Consider the following 17,465-nt stretch of genomic DNA (forward strand, 5'->3'; position numbering starts at 1 on the left):
TATAGTCTAGTCTCTGGCTCAGTCTCTTATAGTTTAGTCTCTGGGTCAGTTTCTTATAGTCTAGTCTCTGGCTCAGTTTCTTATAATTTAGTCTCTGGCTCAGTTTCTTATAATTTAGTCTCCAGCTCAGTCTTCTCTGGCCTGAGATTTTCTTCAATGTTCTAATATTTTTTTACATTTCATTTCCTCACAATATTCCTGATCCCTTCTTGCCGACAGTGAATCCAACTCCTCACACAGCTAATGGGTTTGTTACAACCTGTAAGTAATCCTCCGCCTTCCGGTAACTACACTGATACATTGTGACATACCCTCAGCAGTGTGAGCAGGACTAGGTTTGTGTAGACCTCTTTGCTGTTCTGGCTGTTGGGACTCTGTCAGGCTGCGGCGCCTGTGAAGGCTGGTAGTGGTACATTGTCCCTCCGGAGGACTCCATGCGGCGCGGCGCTGAGGTCGGAGTCCCCACGTTCCCTCCTTATTATCTTCTCCTCTTGATGTGGAAGTTAATCCATTCCATTGTGTGTCTTTTACCTGCTCGCGAGGACGTGTTGCTATGGAAACCCGGCGAATAAAGGATTCACGTTCTCTCCCACTCATAGCGCGAGCGCGGAAGAATATAAAGGTCAGTCAGGAGGAGACGATTATAAGATCCTACGTGGACGGGATAGTATAACGTGCGGGGAGGAGATCGATCGGGCCCCTGGGGGGTCATTAGTGGCCCCTCTCTTTGTAAGGCTGGTGTGTGACTGAAGTGGCCTGATGTCGGCTGGTTCAATGATCTGATTGGCTGTGGGTTGGTCTAGTCATGTGACTAATGTTCTGATTGGCTGCAGGTCAGTGTCATGTGACTAATGTTCTGATTGGCTGCAGGATGGTGTAGTCACATGACTAATGTTCTGATTGGCTGCAGGTCAGTGTCATGTGACTAATGTCCTGATTGGCTGCAGGTCGGTGTAGTCACATGACTAATGTTCTGATTGGCTGCAGGATGGTGTAGTCACATGACTAATGTTCTGATTGGCTGCAGGTCGGTGTAGTCACATGACTAATGTTCTGATTGGCTGCAGGATGGTGTAGTCACATGACTAATGATCTGATTGGCTGCAGGTCAGTGTCATGTAACTAATGCTCTGATTGGCTGCAGGTCAGTGTCATGTAACTAATGCTCTGATTGGCTGCAGGTTGGTGTAGTCACATGACTATTTGATTGGCTGCAGGTCAGTGTCACGTGACTAATGTTCTGATTGGCTGCAGGTCTGTGTAGTCACATGACTGATTTTCTCATTGGCTGCAGGTCTGTGTAGTCACGTGACTAATGTTCTGATTGGCTGCAGGTTGATGTCACGTGACTAATGTTCTGATTGGCTGCAGGTCTGTGTAGTCACATGACTGATTTTCTCATTGGCTGCAGGTTGGTGTCACGTGACTAATGCTCTGATTGGCTGCGGGTCAGCGTGGTCACATGACTACCACCCTGACTTTACGGTTGTGTCCGCGTCAGAATTTCTCCTATCCTTCCCTTTGCATGATGACGGCAGGATCCGACTACACAGCGGCCGTTTGTAGTCTGTAGCCATGGAGACACCTAGATCTTTGGTGCATTGGAGCAGAACATGAGACGTTTCGGGACGGGCAGCAGGTTTTCGGCTTTATATACAGATCATTGGATAAGGATCAGGCCTCTGGAAAGTTGGGTGATGACCTCTATTGTGAGAGCCTATTGGCTGTCACCCAGCTTTCCCAGGAGCTGATATAACTAATACACAGTTGAATAGACTTCTAGGACACCCTGACGGAGAAGCCGGGCCTAGTGACCCCGTATACAGACACCGACAAGTCCTGAAGTTCATTAACCCTGCGGCCACCACTGACCCCACCTAACCTTATGTAAATACCTATGGGCCACCGCTGCCTTAGTGACCATTATCGTCACCTCTGACCTTCGCGTTCCCAGAATTCCAGGCTAGCAATGAGCACATGACCGGAGAGTCAGTATAGCGCCGGAGTACAAGGGTCTCTGCGCCGCCAAACCGTGACCGCAAAGTATCGGATCCAGGATGAGGGAAAGTTTCAGGAGGAAAGAGAAGACGTATAGGTAACGTCCGCCGATTATTAATGGGGCGACCGCTCATTATAGGGCGGGGGGTGTATTGTGAGGCGGCCCCTGCTGGGCTGGGGGATGTCTCTTAAAGGGCCGGTGTCCATATCTTGTATATAATCTTGATAGCGTAAAGTCCTGCATATTTCTTATAGAATTTAGCCAAGATTTACTAAAAATTTGCCAGCTTTACCACAGTGACTGCCGGGCCGGGGGAATCTCTGTCCGCCGTATTCATTATCACTGCACAGGTGGAGGCCATTAATGCTGCGTTCACATCTGCGCCGGGCTCTGCGGAAACCCGAACCGCCATAACAGAACGTAAAGAATATTCCTATTGTCTGCCAGCACTGGAGGGGTCGGAGAAGGGGGAAGGGGATTTGGTCACTTTGCCGGCCCGATTGGATTTACTTAAGCCTCAGTCTCCAGGGAGTGAGCCGAGGATTCATGGCTGCCAGTTTCTGTGGAAACCTTTAGCGTCATGGCTTCGGTAAAACCTGGAATTTGGCGCCACCTTGTGTCCATCTGCAGAGCAAACAGCTGGTGGGAAATGGTGAGACTGGGCGCAACGTCGCAGGGATTGTAGACTGGAGCAGCAGGAGATCGGGACACATAGTGACATGGTGGAAGGAGCAAGTTCTCAGCAGCACAGAGTATTTCAGGAGATCTTGTAGGCACTGGCAGATTTAGGATTACGGGAGCCTCAAGCAAAGTAGTGTCCGGGTGCCCCTAATATTGTCGCTACACATAGTATACAGTGGCCTTATTGTATCCATACACAATACACGTATATGAGGGCCGGCGTGTGGTCAGTGTAGAGCCCCCCTGATCTATGGATCCCTAGGATTGGTGGGTAACACAGCCCCCCATTATAGGGGAGGTCACAGATTGAGAGTTACGTAGTGGAAGGAGCAGGGGCCCAGCCTCCCTAAGTTTTGGTTTGCACCTGGTCCTGGTGGGTGGAGGGATCATATCTGTCTTGGTGGTTGGATGGTTTATGTCTGGTCCTGATGGGTGGAGGGTTTATATTTGGTCCTAGTGGGTTGAGGGCTCATGTCAGGTCCTGGTTGGGTTGAGTTCTCATGTCTGGTCCTGATGGGTGGAGGGTTTATATTTGGTCCTGGTGAGTGGAGGGTTCATAGCTAGTTGTGATGGGTGGAGAATTTATGTCTGATCCTGATGGGTGGAATTTTTACTTTAGGTCCTGGTGGGTGGAGGGTTGATGTCTATCACTGGTGGGTGGGTGGCTCATGAATGGTCCTAATGGGTGGAGGGTTCATGTCTATTACTGGTTGGTGGAGGGTTCATGTCTGTTCATAGTTGGTGGAGGGTTCATGTCTGGTCCTGATGGCTAAGGGGATTATGTCTGGTCCTGGTAGGTGGAGGGTTCATGTCTGGTCCTGATGGGTGGAGGGTCCATGTCTGGTCATGGTGGGTTGAGGGTTCATGTCTGGTCCTGGTGGGTAGAGGGCTCATGTGTGGTCCTGGTAGGTGGAGGGTTCATGTCTAGTCCTAGTGGGTTGAGGGTTCATGTCTGGTCCTGGTGGGTTGAGAGTTCATGTCTGGTCCTGCTGTGTTGAGGGTTCATGTGTGGTCCTGATGGGTGGAGGGTTTTTGTGTGGTCCTATTGGGTTACACAGTCCATAGACATGTTATGAACCCGGAGATGTCTCATTGTGAAGGTCACTGAGGACGCCGCGCTCTATTATCTGGGCATCATACGAGTTTCCTCATTAATTCTCCTTGTAATATGTTAATGTTCTTGGCCATTCAGTATCGACGTCTTCTCGCCGCGGCCTCTATATTTGCCGATAGCCGGGCCCGTGTTATCACTTTTCCTCCAGAGCTCAGGACTTGCCAATAATAATGTGTCCGGGCAGAAGGGAAATGTTGTTTTTCGTCTTCTTCTCCTTATCTCTGCAGCCATAAACACTACATTAATGCAGCCTTAATTGGAGAAATTATACACTGCGCGTCCGGCGAGACCGCGCTAAAGTTCACAGCGCTTAGCTACACTTTCTGGAGATGGGTGTAAACGGGGAGTCGCGTTAATTAAACGCATGGGGGAGGGGGATAGATTTAGAGCTCGTTTCGTCTGCAGCGCCCGCATGTACCAGTGTAGAGGGATTAGGTTAGACCTACTGCACTAAAGCTGAGGTTTTGTTACAATTGTATCCAGTCTTCAGAGATTTCTTTCCTGTGCTGATAGTTTGTTACAATGTATCAGTCTGAAGCCCAGGATGTTCCGTTCACATTCATCTTTAGTTGCGAGATGGACCATCGGTCACTGTGATAAATTTGGTGTAGTATAAGACTGTCTAGTCTAAGTTTGTACTGTCTATAACTTTTAGACTTAGACTTTCTCACCTTCAAGTGTCAGTGTTGTTACACTTTCTTACTATTGGGTGGGGGTTGTATAGAAAAGGCTCTAAAGTTCTCCCTAGCTAAGCATTTGCATAGAGAATCCATACACAACCTGTGCATTGCTGCATGTACAGATGTATCAGTTCCCAAAGGGGAGGGGGATGTCACGTCAAATCGACGTATCTCTGGTTTTATACCACCTAGAACATTGGTTTTGGTGCCATATGACGGCTGAGATTCATCATTCATATGACACAGAGATCTCAGTTCTAATTTTAAGACAAGTCAGGAATGTGAGCTTTGTATACAGTAGTTCATACTGCTATAAAACCAGAGATACAGCTATGACGTGCCCCCCACCCCCATCTGGTAATGACTATATCTGTATATACTGGCAATTTACTGGTTATGTTTGGACTTTCCCTCTCAATGCTGGGGTAAGTTAGATGGTTGGTAGGGATAACTTTAGAGCTTGTTTTCTACTAAAAGGAAGAAAATGGGTTAATCTAGTATAACATGGTAAAATATAACCTAATATATAATATCATATAATATGTAACAGGATACAATATAACCTAATATATAGTATAATATGTAACAGGATACAATATAACCTAATATATAGTATAATATGTAACAGGATGTAATAGAATGTATTAGGATATAATGTACCATCATGTAGGATATAATATACAGGATAGAATGTAGTATCACGTGTTCTCCTATAGAAGGTGTTTTCGGTCGTCCGTCACTTCCCTCCTCGGCCCGGGGGCCGCACTAGATGGGATTTAATGAAGAGATTTTCTGTGTCATCCTGACATTTTTAGCTGCGACTAATAGAGAAGAGCCCGGACTATTCGGGTGATTCAGTGACAGGTCGCTCCTTGCAGCTCCGCACGTCTGGCTGATATTGCACGCGGCTCTGTAATGTGAAATCTTCAGCAGTTCCCTGAATGTTCATATAGAATATAGTAAGCAGGATCTCTGCTGCTGACAACCAGAACCTGACAACCAGTCGTCTCCCCCTGCGCTGGTGTTCGGCCTTGCCTCTGGACCTTCAATGTCCACGATTCTGCTCTTGATTTCCTTATATGTTTCTAAGAGATCCAAATCCCCTGCTTAGACATGACCATGGACTCCATAATAATAACTCTGTCCTCAGTGAGCTCCCTCTAGTGGTGACTTCAGGCAGGTAGAGTTTCTGGTCACACTAGTCACCCAGCTTCCCCAGTAACATGTCATTGTCTATAGTTGTGATCTCTCTTTGCAGGATCCTTATAAAGACTTGTCTGCTCATGAGATAATAGGAAAGCTTCACCTATATACTCCCGAAATATGTGACAACCGCTCACAGATTCCACAGAGGTTGTCAGTCACCCAACTTTCCTTAGACCCTCCATAGTATTCTATAGAGTCTTACTACTGATTTCTTCCCAGCCTCCTCCCTCCTCCTGTCTGGCCTGTGTAATATACATATATATATATATTATATATATACCTAATGGTCCTGTGTCTGGAGCCCGACTGGCAGCAGAATCTTCTCTGATTTTGTTTCCTAGGAAATTAGTTTTGGCAAAGACAGATCTGTCCTCAGCCCACATAGGAGACAGACGGGGAAATCGCGTGATCCGCCAAACGTCTGCACCTCCATCTCATCACTAAGAGCCGCACGAAAGACTCTGCAGAGAGATCACCTGCCTATTATAACCTGATAAATGGACTCAAGGAGTAACTATAGGAAGAGCAGAGGATGGCGGCACAGTACAACTTTTCATGTCCTGTATACTGGGCGTAATTCTCAGGATCTGCTCTTATTCTGTATATATGGAGAGCGCACGGTACCACTTCTCTTGTCCTGTATATATATGGACAGTGCACAGTACCACTTCTCATGTCCTGTATATATACAGTGCACAATACCACTTCTCTAGTCCTGTATACATGGACAGTGCACAGTACCACTTCTCTAGTCCTGTATATATGGACCGTGTACAGTACCACTTCTCCTGTCCTGTATATACAGGCAATACACAGTCCCATTTCTTGTTTTCTGTATATATGGACACTACACAGTACCACTTCTCATGTCCTGTATATATACAGTGCACAGTACCACTTCTCCTGTCCTGTATATATGGACCGTGCACAGTACCACTTCCCTTGTCCAGTATGTTAGGGATGATTACCCATATTTGTTTCCCTGCCCTGTACCACTTTCCCTCTGTATTATGGGTTGATTCTCCATACTTGTTTTGCGCTCCATTTCTGCTCCATAATTTGCCTGTAGAAGGAGCTGCAGTCACCTGATATATTCTCCATCACCCTACTATAGATAGAGCTGTTGTCACCTGATATCTGCTCCATTACCTGCCAGTAGAGGGAGCTGTTGTCACCTGATATTTGCTCCATTGCTGTCCTGTAGAGGGAGCTGTTGTCACCTGATATCTGCTCCATTACTTGACTGTAGAAGGAGCCGTTGTCACCTGATATCTGCTCCATTACCCCACTATACATAGAGCTGCTGTCACCTGATATCTGCTCCATTACTTGACTGTAGAAGGAGCTGTTGTCACCTGATATCTGCTCCATTACCCCACTATACATAGAGCTGCTGTCACCTGATATCTGCTCTATTACCTGCCAATAGAAGGAGCTGTTGTCACTTGATATCTGCCCCATTACTTGCCTGTAGAAGGAGCTGCTGTCACCTGATATCTGCTCTATTACCTGCCAGTAGAGGGAGCTGTTGTCACCTGATATTTTCTCCATTACTGTCCTGTAGAGGGAGCTGTTGTCACCTGATATCTGCTCTATTACCTGATTGTAGAAGGAGCCGTTGTCACCTGATATCTGCTCCATTACCCCACTATACATAGAGCTGCTGTCACCTGTTATCTGCTCTATTACCCTACTATAGATAGAGCTGTTGTCACCTGATATCTGCTCCATTATCTGGCTTGTAGAAGGAGCTGCTGTCACCTGATATCTGCTCTATTACCTGCCAGTAGAGAGAGCTGTTGTCACCTGATATTTGCTCCATTGCTGTCCTGTAGAGGGAGCTGTTGTCACCTGATATCTGCTCTATTACCTGATTGTAGAAGGAGCCGTTGTCACCTATCTGCTCCATTACCCCACTATACATAGAGCTGCTGTCACCTGATATCTGCTCTATTACCCTACTATACATAGAGCTGTTGTCACCTGATATCTGCTCCATTATCTGGCTTGTAGAAGGAGCTGCTGTCACCTGATATCTGCTCTATTACCTGCCAGTAGAGAGAGCTGTTGTCACCTGATATTTGCTCCATTGCTGTCCTGTAGAGGGAGCTGTTGTCACCTGATATCTGCTCTATTACCTGATTGTAGAAGGAGCCGTTGTCACCTATCTGCTCCATTACCCCACTATACATAGAGCTGCTGTCACCTGATATCTGCTCTATTACCCTACTATACATAGAGCTGTTGTCACCTGATATCTGCTCCATTACCTGGCTTGTAGAAGGGGCTGCTGTCACCTGATATCTGCTCTATTACCTGCCAGTAGAGAGAGCTGTTGTCACCTGATATTTGCTCCATTGCTGTCCTGTAGAGGGAGCTGTTGTCACCTGTCACCATTACCTGACAGTAGAGGGAGCTGTTGTCACCTGTCACCATTACCTGACAGTAGAAGGAGCTGTTGTCACCTATCACCATTGCCTGCCTGTAGAGGGAGCTGTTGTCACCTGATATTTGCTCCATTGCTGTCCTGTAGAGGGAGCTGTTGTCACCTGTCACCATTACCTGACAGTAGAAGGAGCTGTTGTCACCTGTCACCATTACCTGCCTGTAGTAGGAGCTGTTGTCACCTGTCACCATTACCTGACAGTAGAGGGAGCGGTTGTCACCTGTCACCATTACCTGACAGTAGAGGGAGCCACTCTCTTCTGTATTTCCTTCACTAGCTGTAGAATCTCTCCCTCGGGTTCATATTTCATATATAATCATCTTGTTGGATTGTATCCTGTGATGATGATGATGATGATGATGATGATGATGATGATATCTGCAGAGCTTCTCCCGACGCTGCACCTGTCCTTCATCCCTCCATGTTATAGGTATCGCCCCATCCCCCGACAGCAGAATTATATAACCGATCCATAAGACAGGAGATAACTGTGAGGAGACAGAGCTGATAACAGCGGCTCAGGAAATGAATCCAGACTCTCCGCAGCGGTGACCCCGGCCCAGGAGCCGATATCACTACGGCGGGGAGAGGGGGGGTAGACGGCTGGATTTTTATGAATTTGTGCACGTCAGGCACAGAATTAATATCGATAGTAAATTACACTTGTCATAGAAATGGTTGTCCCTGGCGATTATATTGGGCCGTCGTTGCGCGGTAGTCGCCAGCGGACTGTAAATCGTGATCAGAGAGGGAGGGCGAAGATTTCATGAGTTTCTATTCCTCTGCTTGCTGTCAGTGAATGGAACTATTATGGACATCCAGAGGCCGGAGCTGTGTACTGGCTGATGTTTCACACAGCTGAGGGTTTGGTACAGTGTATCAGTGCAGGTGATGTGTCTGGAGCTCAGAGGAATGTGACTAGGTCTGTTAGGCCATCGTGTGGCTGATTTTCATGTTTGTGTGAACAACATCCTACCATTGATGTATTACTTACCAATGTGACTCTATGACCCCCCAACTGCCCCTTCTGGGGCTTTTATCTCTTTGTAACACAATGTATTGACTGTATACCTGCAATACTGACTGCTGCCACTAGATGCTGCTATAGTACCATAGTCTATATAATGGCTGCAGGCAGGAAGTGAGTGAGTGTGTGGCTGAGGCGCCCTCTACTGGGCAAGGAGCTAGGCCCATAGCACAGAGGGGCCCATACATATAAGTCCAATATAGCATTCATTCAGATCAGTTGAATGGCTTATAATGATGCAACACAATGTATCTATCTATCTATCTATCTATCTATCTATCTATCTATCTCCTATCTATCTATCTATCTATCTATCTCCTATCTATCTATCTATCTATCTATTTATCCATCTATCTATCTATCTATCTCCTATCTATCTATCTATCTATCTATCTATCTATCTCCTATCTATCTATCTATCTATCTATCTATCTATCTATTTATCCATCTATCTATCTATCTATCTATCTATCTATCTCCTATCTATCTATCTATCTATCTATCTATCTATTTATCCATCTATCTATCTATCTATCTCCTATCTATCTATCTATCTATCTATTTATCTATCTATCTATCTATCTATCTATCTATCTCCTATCTATCTATCTATCTATCTATCTATCTATCTCCTATCTATCTATCTATCTATCTATTTATCCATCTATCTATCTCCTATCTATCTATCTATCTATCTATCTATCTCCTATCTATCTATCTATCTATCTATCTATCTATCTATCTATCTATCTCTCTCTCTCTCTCTCTATCTCTATCTATCTATCTATCTATCTATCTATCTATCTATCTATCTCTATCTATCTATCTCCTATCTATCTATCTATCTATCTATCTATCTATCTCTCTATCTATCTCCTATCTATCTATCTATCTATCTATCTATCTCCTATCTATCTATCTATCTATCTATCTCCTATCTATCTATCTATCTATCTATCTCCTATCTATCTATCTATCTATCTATCTATCTCCTATCTATCTATCTATCTATCTATCTATCTATCTATCTCCTATCTATCTATCTATCTATCTATCTCCTATCTATCTATCTATCTATCTATCTCCTATCTATCTATCTATCTATCTATCTATCTATCTATCTCCTATCTATCTATCTATCTATCTATCTATCTATCTATCTATCTCCTATCTATCTATCTATCTATCTATCTATCTCCTATCTATCTATCTATCTATCTATCTATCTATCTCCTATCTATCTATCTATCTATCTATCTCCTATCTATCTATCTATCTATCTATCTATCTCCTATCTATCTATCTATCTATCTATCTATCTATCTCCTATCTATCTATCTATCTATCTATCTATCTATCTATCTATCTCCTATCTATCTATCTATCTATCTATCTATCTATCTCCTATCTATCTATCTATCTATCTATCTATCTCCTATCTATCTATCTATCTATCTATCTATCTATCTATCTCCTATCTATCTATCTATCTATCTATCTCCTATCTATCTATCTATCTATCTATCTCCTATCTATCTATCTATCTATCTATCTATCTATCTATCTATCTCCTATCTATCTATCTATCTATCTATCTATCTATCTCCTATCATCTATCTATCTATATATCTATCTATCTATCTCCTATCTATCTATCTATCTATCTATCTATCTATCTATCTCCTATCTATCTATCTATCTATCTATCTATCTATCTATCTCCTATCTATCTATCTATCTCCTATCTATCTATCTCCTATCTATCTATCTATCTATCTATCTATCTATCTCCTATCTATCTATCTATCTATCTATCTATCTATCTATCTATCTCCTATCTATCTATCTATCTATCTATCTATCTATCTATCTCCTATCTATCTATCTATCTATCTATCTATCTATCTATCTATCTATCTATCTCCTATCTATCTATCTATCTATCTCCTATCTATCTATCTATCTATCTATCTCCTATCTATCTATCTATCTATCTATCTATCTATCTATCTATCTCCTATCTATCTATCTATCTATCTATCTATCTATCTATCTCCTATCTATCTATCTATCTATCTATCTATCTATCTATCTATCTATCTCCTATCTATCTATCTATCTATCTATCTATCTCCTATCTATCTATCTCCTATCTATCTATCTATCTATCTATCTATCTATCTATCTATCTCCTATCTATCTATCTATCTATCTATCTATCTATCTATCTATCTATCTCCTATCTATCTATCTATCTCCTATCTATCTATCTCCTATCTATCTATCTATCTATCTATCTATCTATCTATCTCCTATCTATCTATCTATCTATCTATCTCCTATCTATCTATCTATCTATCTATCTATCTATCTATCTATCTATCTCCTATCTATCTATCTATCTATCTCCTATCTATCTATCTCCTATCTATCTATCTATCTATCTATCTATCTATCTCCTATCTATCTATCTATCTATCTATCTATCTATCTCCTATCTATCTATCTATCTATCTATCTATCTATCTATCTCCTATCTATCTATCTATCTATCTATCTATCTCCTATCTATCTATCTATCTATCTATCTATCTATCTATCTCCTATCTATCTATCTATCTATCTATCTATCTATCTCCTATCTATCTATCTATCTATCTATCTATCTATCTATCTATCTCCTATCTATCTATCTATCTATCTATCTATCTATCTATCTCCTATCTATCTATCTATCTATCTATCTATCTCCTATCTATCTATCTATCTATCTATCTATCTATCTATCTATCTCCTATCTATCTATCTATCTATCTATCTCCTATCTATCTATCTATCTATCTATCTATCTATCTCCTATCTATCTATCTATCTATCTATCTATCTCCTATCTATCTATCTATCTATCTATCTATCTATCTATCTATCTCCTATCTATCTATCTATCTATCTATCTCCTATCTATCTATCTATCTATCTATCTATCTATCTATCTCCTATCTATCTATCTATCTATCTATCTATCTATCTATCTATCTATCTCCTATCTATCTATCTATCTATCTATCTCCTATCTATCTATCTATCTATCTATCTATCTATCTATCTATCTCCTATCTATCTATCTATCTATCTATCTATCTATCTCCTATCTATCTATCTCCTATCTATCTATCTATCTATCTATCTATCTATCTATCTATCTCCTATCTATCTATCTATCTATCTATCTATCTATCTATCTATCTCCTATCTATCTATCTATCTCCTATCTATCTATCTATCTATCTATCTATCTATCTATCTCCTATCTATCTATCTATCTATCTATCTATCTCCTATCTATCTATCTATCTATCTATCTATCTATCTCCTATCTATCTATCTATCTATCTATCTATCTATCTATCTCCTATCTATCTATCTATCTATCTATCTATCTATCTCCTATCTATCTATCTCCTATCTATCTATCTATCTATCTCCTATCTATCTATCTATCTATCTATCTATCTATCTATCTATCTATCTCCTATCTATCTATCTATCTCCTATCTATCTATCTATCTATCTATCTATCTATCTATCTCCTATCTATCTATCTATCTATCTATCTATCTATCTATCTCCTATCTATCTATCTATCTATCTATCTATCTCCTATCTATCTATCTATCTATCTATCTATCTATCTATCTATCTATCTATCTCCTATCTATCTATCTATCTATCATCTATCTATCTATCTATCTATCTATCTCCTATCTATCTATCTATCTATCTATCTCCTATCTATCTATCTATCTATCTATCTATCTCCTATCTATCTATCTATCTATCTATCTATCTCCTATCTATCTATCTATCTATCTATCTATCTCCTATCTATCTATCTATCTATCTATCTCCTATCTATCTATCTATCTATCTATCTATCTATCTATCTATCTATCTCCTATCTATCTATCTCCTATCTATCTATCTATCTATCTATCTATCTATCTCCTATCTATCTATCTATCTATCTATCTATCTATCTATCTATCTATCTCCTATCTATCTATCTATCTATCTATCTATCTATCTCCTATCTATCTATCTATCTATCTATCTCCTATCTATCTATCTATCTATCTATCTATCTATCTATCTATCTCCTATCTATCTATCTATCTATCATCTATCTATCTATCTATCTATCTATCTCCTATCTATCTATCTATCTATCTCCTATCTATCTATCTATCTATCTATCTATCTATCTCCTATCTATCTATCTATCTATCTATCTATCTCCTATCTATCTATCTATCTATCTATCTATCTATCTATCTATCTCCTATCTATCTATCTATCTATCTATCTATCTATCTATCTATCTCCTATCTATCTATCTATCTATCTATCTATCTATCTCCTATCTATCTATCTCCTATCTATCTATCTATCTATCTATCTCCTATCTATCTATCTATCTATCTATCTATCTCCTATCTATCTATCTATCTATCTATCTCCTATCTATCTATCTATCTATCTATCTATCTATCTATCTCCTATCTATCTATCTATCTATCTATCTATCTATCTATCTATCTCCTATCTATCTATCTATCTATCTATCTATCTATCTCCTATCTATCTATCTATCTATCTATCTATCTATCTCCTATCTATCTATCTATCTATCTATCTATCTATCTCCTATCTATCTATCTATCTATCTATCTATCTATCTATCTCCTATCTATCTATCTCCTATCTATCTATCTATCTATCTATCTATCTATCTATCTCCTATCTATCTATCTATCTATCTATCTATCTATCTATCTATCTATCTATCTCCTATCTATCTATCTATCTATCTCCTATCTATCTATCTATCTATCTATCTCCTATCTATCTATCTCCTATCTATCTATCTATCTATCTATCTATCTATCTATCTATCTATCTCCTATCTATCTATCTATCTATCTATCTATCTATCTCCTATCTATCTATCTATCTATCTATCTATCTATCTATCTATCTCCTATCTATCTATCTATCTATCTATCTCCTATCTATCTATCTATCTATCTATCTATCTATCTATCTATCTCCTATCTATCTATCTATCTATCATCTATCTATCTATCTATCTATCTATCTATCTCCTATCTATCTATCTATCTATCTATCTATCTATCTCCTATCTATCTATCTATCTATCTATCTATCTATCTCCTATCTATCTATCTATCTATCTATCTATCTCCTATCTATCTATCTATCTATCTATCTATCTATCTATCTCCTATCTATCTATCTATCTATCTATCTATCTATCTATCTATCTCCTATCTATCTATCTATCTATCTATCTATCTCCTATCTATCTATCTCCTATCTATCTATCTATCTATCTATCTATCTCCTATCTATCTATCTATCTATCTATCTATCTATCTATCTATCTCCTATCTATCTATCTATCTATCTCCTATCTATCTATCTATCTATCTATCTATCTATCTCCTATCTATCTATCTATCTATCTATCTATCTCCTATCTATCTATCTATCTATCTATCTATCTATCTCCTATCTATCTATCTATCTATCTATCTATCTATCTATCTATCTCCTATCTATCTATCTATCTATCTATCTATCTATCTCCTATCTATCTATCTATCTATCTATCTCCTATCTATCTATCTCCTATCTATCTATCTATCTATCTATCTATCTATCTATCTATCTCCTATCTATCTATCTCCTATCTATCTATCTATCTATCTATCTATCTATCTATCTATCTCCTATCTATCTATCTATCTATCTATCTATCTATCTCCTATCTATCTATCTATCTATCTCCTATCTATCTATCTATCTATCTATCTATCTCCTATCTATCTATCTATCTATCTATCTATCTATCTATCTATCTCCTATCTATCTATCTATCTATCTATCTATCTATCTCCTATCTATCTATCTATCTATCTATCTATCTATCTATCTATCTATCTCCTATCTATCTATCTATCTATCTATCTATCTATCTATCTCCTATCTATCTATCTATCTATCTATCTCCTATCTATCTATCTCCTATCTATCTATCTATCTATCTATCTATCTATCTATCTATCTATCTATCTCCTATCTATCTATCTATCTATCTATCTATCTATCTCCTATCTATCTATCTATCTATCTCCTATCTATCTATCTATCTATCTATCTATCTATCTATCTATCTATCTATCTATCTATCTAATCTATCTCCTATCTATCTATCTATCTATCTATCTATCTATCTATCTATCTATCTATCTATCTATCAGCTGTGTGAGGTTGTCACTCGGTATATTCCCGGGCGCTCTCTTGCAGGGATCTCTATATACTGCAGCACGTAGAGTGTAATATCTATTATATCGCCTCTCTGGAGCAGATTCTTTGTATTACGGGGATTTATTATCGGAGATCTAATAACAATGGTCTGATTAGCGGCAGAGCGGTGTCCGGTGATGAGGAGGATGAGAACTCGAGTCTCCATGACAACCTGGAGCCCGAGCTGTCGCTCCATGCATGGAGAGGAGGGATTGTTACCGGCACAATGGCGTTACTTCTCAGCATCGCCCCCAAGTCACTGACACGACTCTGCGCAGACTGCTGCAAAGCTGGAGTTCATACAAATGCAAAAGTATTCACCCCCTGACACTGAACGGTTCCTGATCTGTGCTACATTAAAACCAAGGAACCTGACGGGACAGAATAGATCCCTGGACTATTAGGAGATATTCACATGTGGCAGATTTTTGGGTCCATTCATCGGAATGAGGTTGTTTTGGTGCATTTTTGACCCGGTCGCATGTACTCTGTGTGAATTCAGGCTTAGGAGTTTTCACCACAAAGTTCTGCAGGGACCTCTGGTCGTGTACAATGGAAATCCCAGGGGAGATGGGGATGAGACTCTGTTATGGCCGGTTCTAAGGTTCTGGACTTGGTGGAACCTCCGTGAGATCCATCAACCTTACAAGGAGAGCAAAGGACTGCAAGGAACCAGAGAAGTCATCTGTGAAGAACCTGCAGCAGCCTCAGCGGAGGTCAATGGTGGAGAATCCACAACGATGGGATTGAAGAAGACCTGATCAGAGCCTGGACTTCAGAGAAGGAGCCTTGAATTCTGCATTGACCAGAAGCTTCTTAGGAATAAGATCTGGTCATTTTTCCTAATGCTGAAGATTCCTTGGGTTCTGCTCCTGGGATTGACTCCATTCAATGTTGGACAGATGGAATGGGAGGGGGTGTGAATATTTTTTGCACATTGCTCTATTTAGTGTGATCCTTGGAGAGGACGGATACGTGAAGCCTCTGCACCCCCAGCCTCCTGTCATGGTGCTGGCTGCTCCCGGTTTTGCAGGCTCTGCTCCAGGTTTTGCAGTCAGCTGGTGACTGGCAGATGACATCACTGGGGGTTGTGTCTGGCTGCTGATGTGGAGCTGCTGCTGCTCTGTGCAATTGCTCATTAAATGAAGACACTGAATGCTGCTGCTGCTGCTGCCTGCTGTGCAGGTGAAGGGGACTGAGCATCATGTTGCAGCAGGACAAAGCTGAGCAGCTTCACGGGGGCCGCAGCAGCCAACAGAGGCGACTTTAGTGCCAACATTTCCGCCCCGGTGTAGGATGCATTAGTCTCTGCTGAGGGATCTCTCCTTGGTTTATTGCTGGAGACAGGATGAGGGTGTTGCTGGGATAGAGCGCGCTGCACTGTACTCTGCTCCTCCTGCACCGCTGCTCACCTTCCTCCAGACCCTGAGGTGTCTCCTGCTCTCTAGAGGATGCTGCTGGCTACATGGCAGAGGTCTGCATGGGGTCTGAACGGGTCGCCTTGTCTTGTGCTGGAGATTCAGGCCCTTGAGGAGCAATGACTTCTAAGTACCAGTCTGACTGGATTCCTTACAGGTACCTGTCCTCCTTCCTTCACCTCCGAGTGACGCTGTCCATCATCTCCTGCTGAACCATTCATGGTAGAGCTCCAACCATCACCAGATGCATAACCCACATGGCGGTCACACTGGCGATGGATTGTGTCTTGGAGAATATTCATGTTTTAGGTGGCAGGAGAAGGAGCAGTGATATGCCATCCTAGCGGTGCCATGTCCTGACCCAATACTTTCCTAAGGATGTGTGCCGTGCCCATGTGAGATCTTCTGCACCTCTCAGGCCTTATGATGGTCTGGAAGCTCTCGAAGATTGACCATCAGTTTGGGCTTTGGTTCTCCACATTCTGCTCACTTTGATCTTAAGATGCT

At 41.0% G+C, this 17,465-nt stretch overlaps 1 protein-coding gene across 3 annotated transcripts in view; it reads left to right on the plus strand.

The window, feature by feature from the left end:
* TUB (TUB bipartite transcription factor) overlaps positions 1–17,465 on the plus strand; it is a 53,472-nt gene that overhangs the window by 9,843 nt on the left and 26,164 nt on the right. The window contains exon 1 of one of the 3 annotated variants that reach the window (XM_075280947.1): positions 16,641–17,115. The exons of the other annotated variants lie outside the window; for them this stretch is intronic. Within the exon in view, the coding sequence (XP_075137048.1) occupies positions 17,078–17,115 (38 nt within the window). The 5' untranslated portion in view covers positions 16,641–17,077. Of the gene's footprint in view, positions 1–16,640; positions 17,116–17,465 lie in introns of those variants that run through there. 3 annotated transcript variants of the gene reach the window in all.

The sequence above is a fragment of the Leptodactylus fuscus genome, chromosome 7 (assembly GCF_031893055.1).
Source record: "Leptodactylus fuscus isolate aLepFus1 chromosome 7, aLepFus1.hap2, whole genome shotgun sequence".
In the NCBI taxonomy this organism is placed as follows: domain Eukaryota; kingdom Metazoa; phylum Chordata; class Amphibia; order Anura; family Leptodactylidae; genus Leptodactylus; species Leptodactylus fuscus.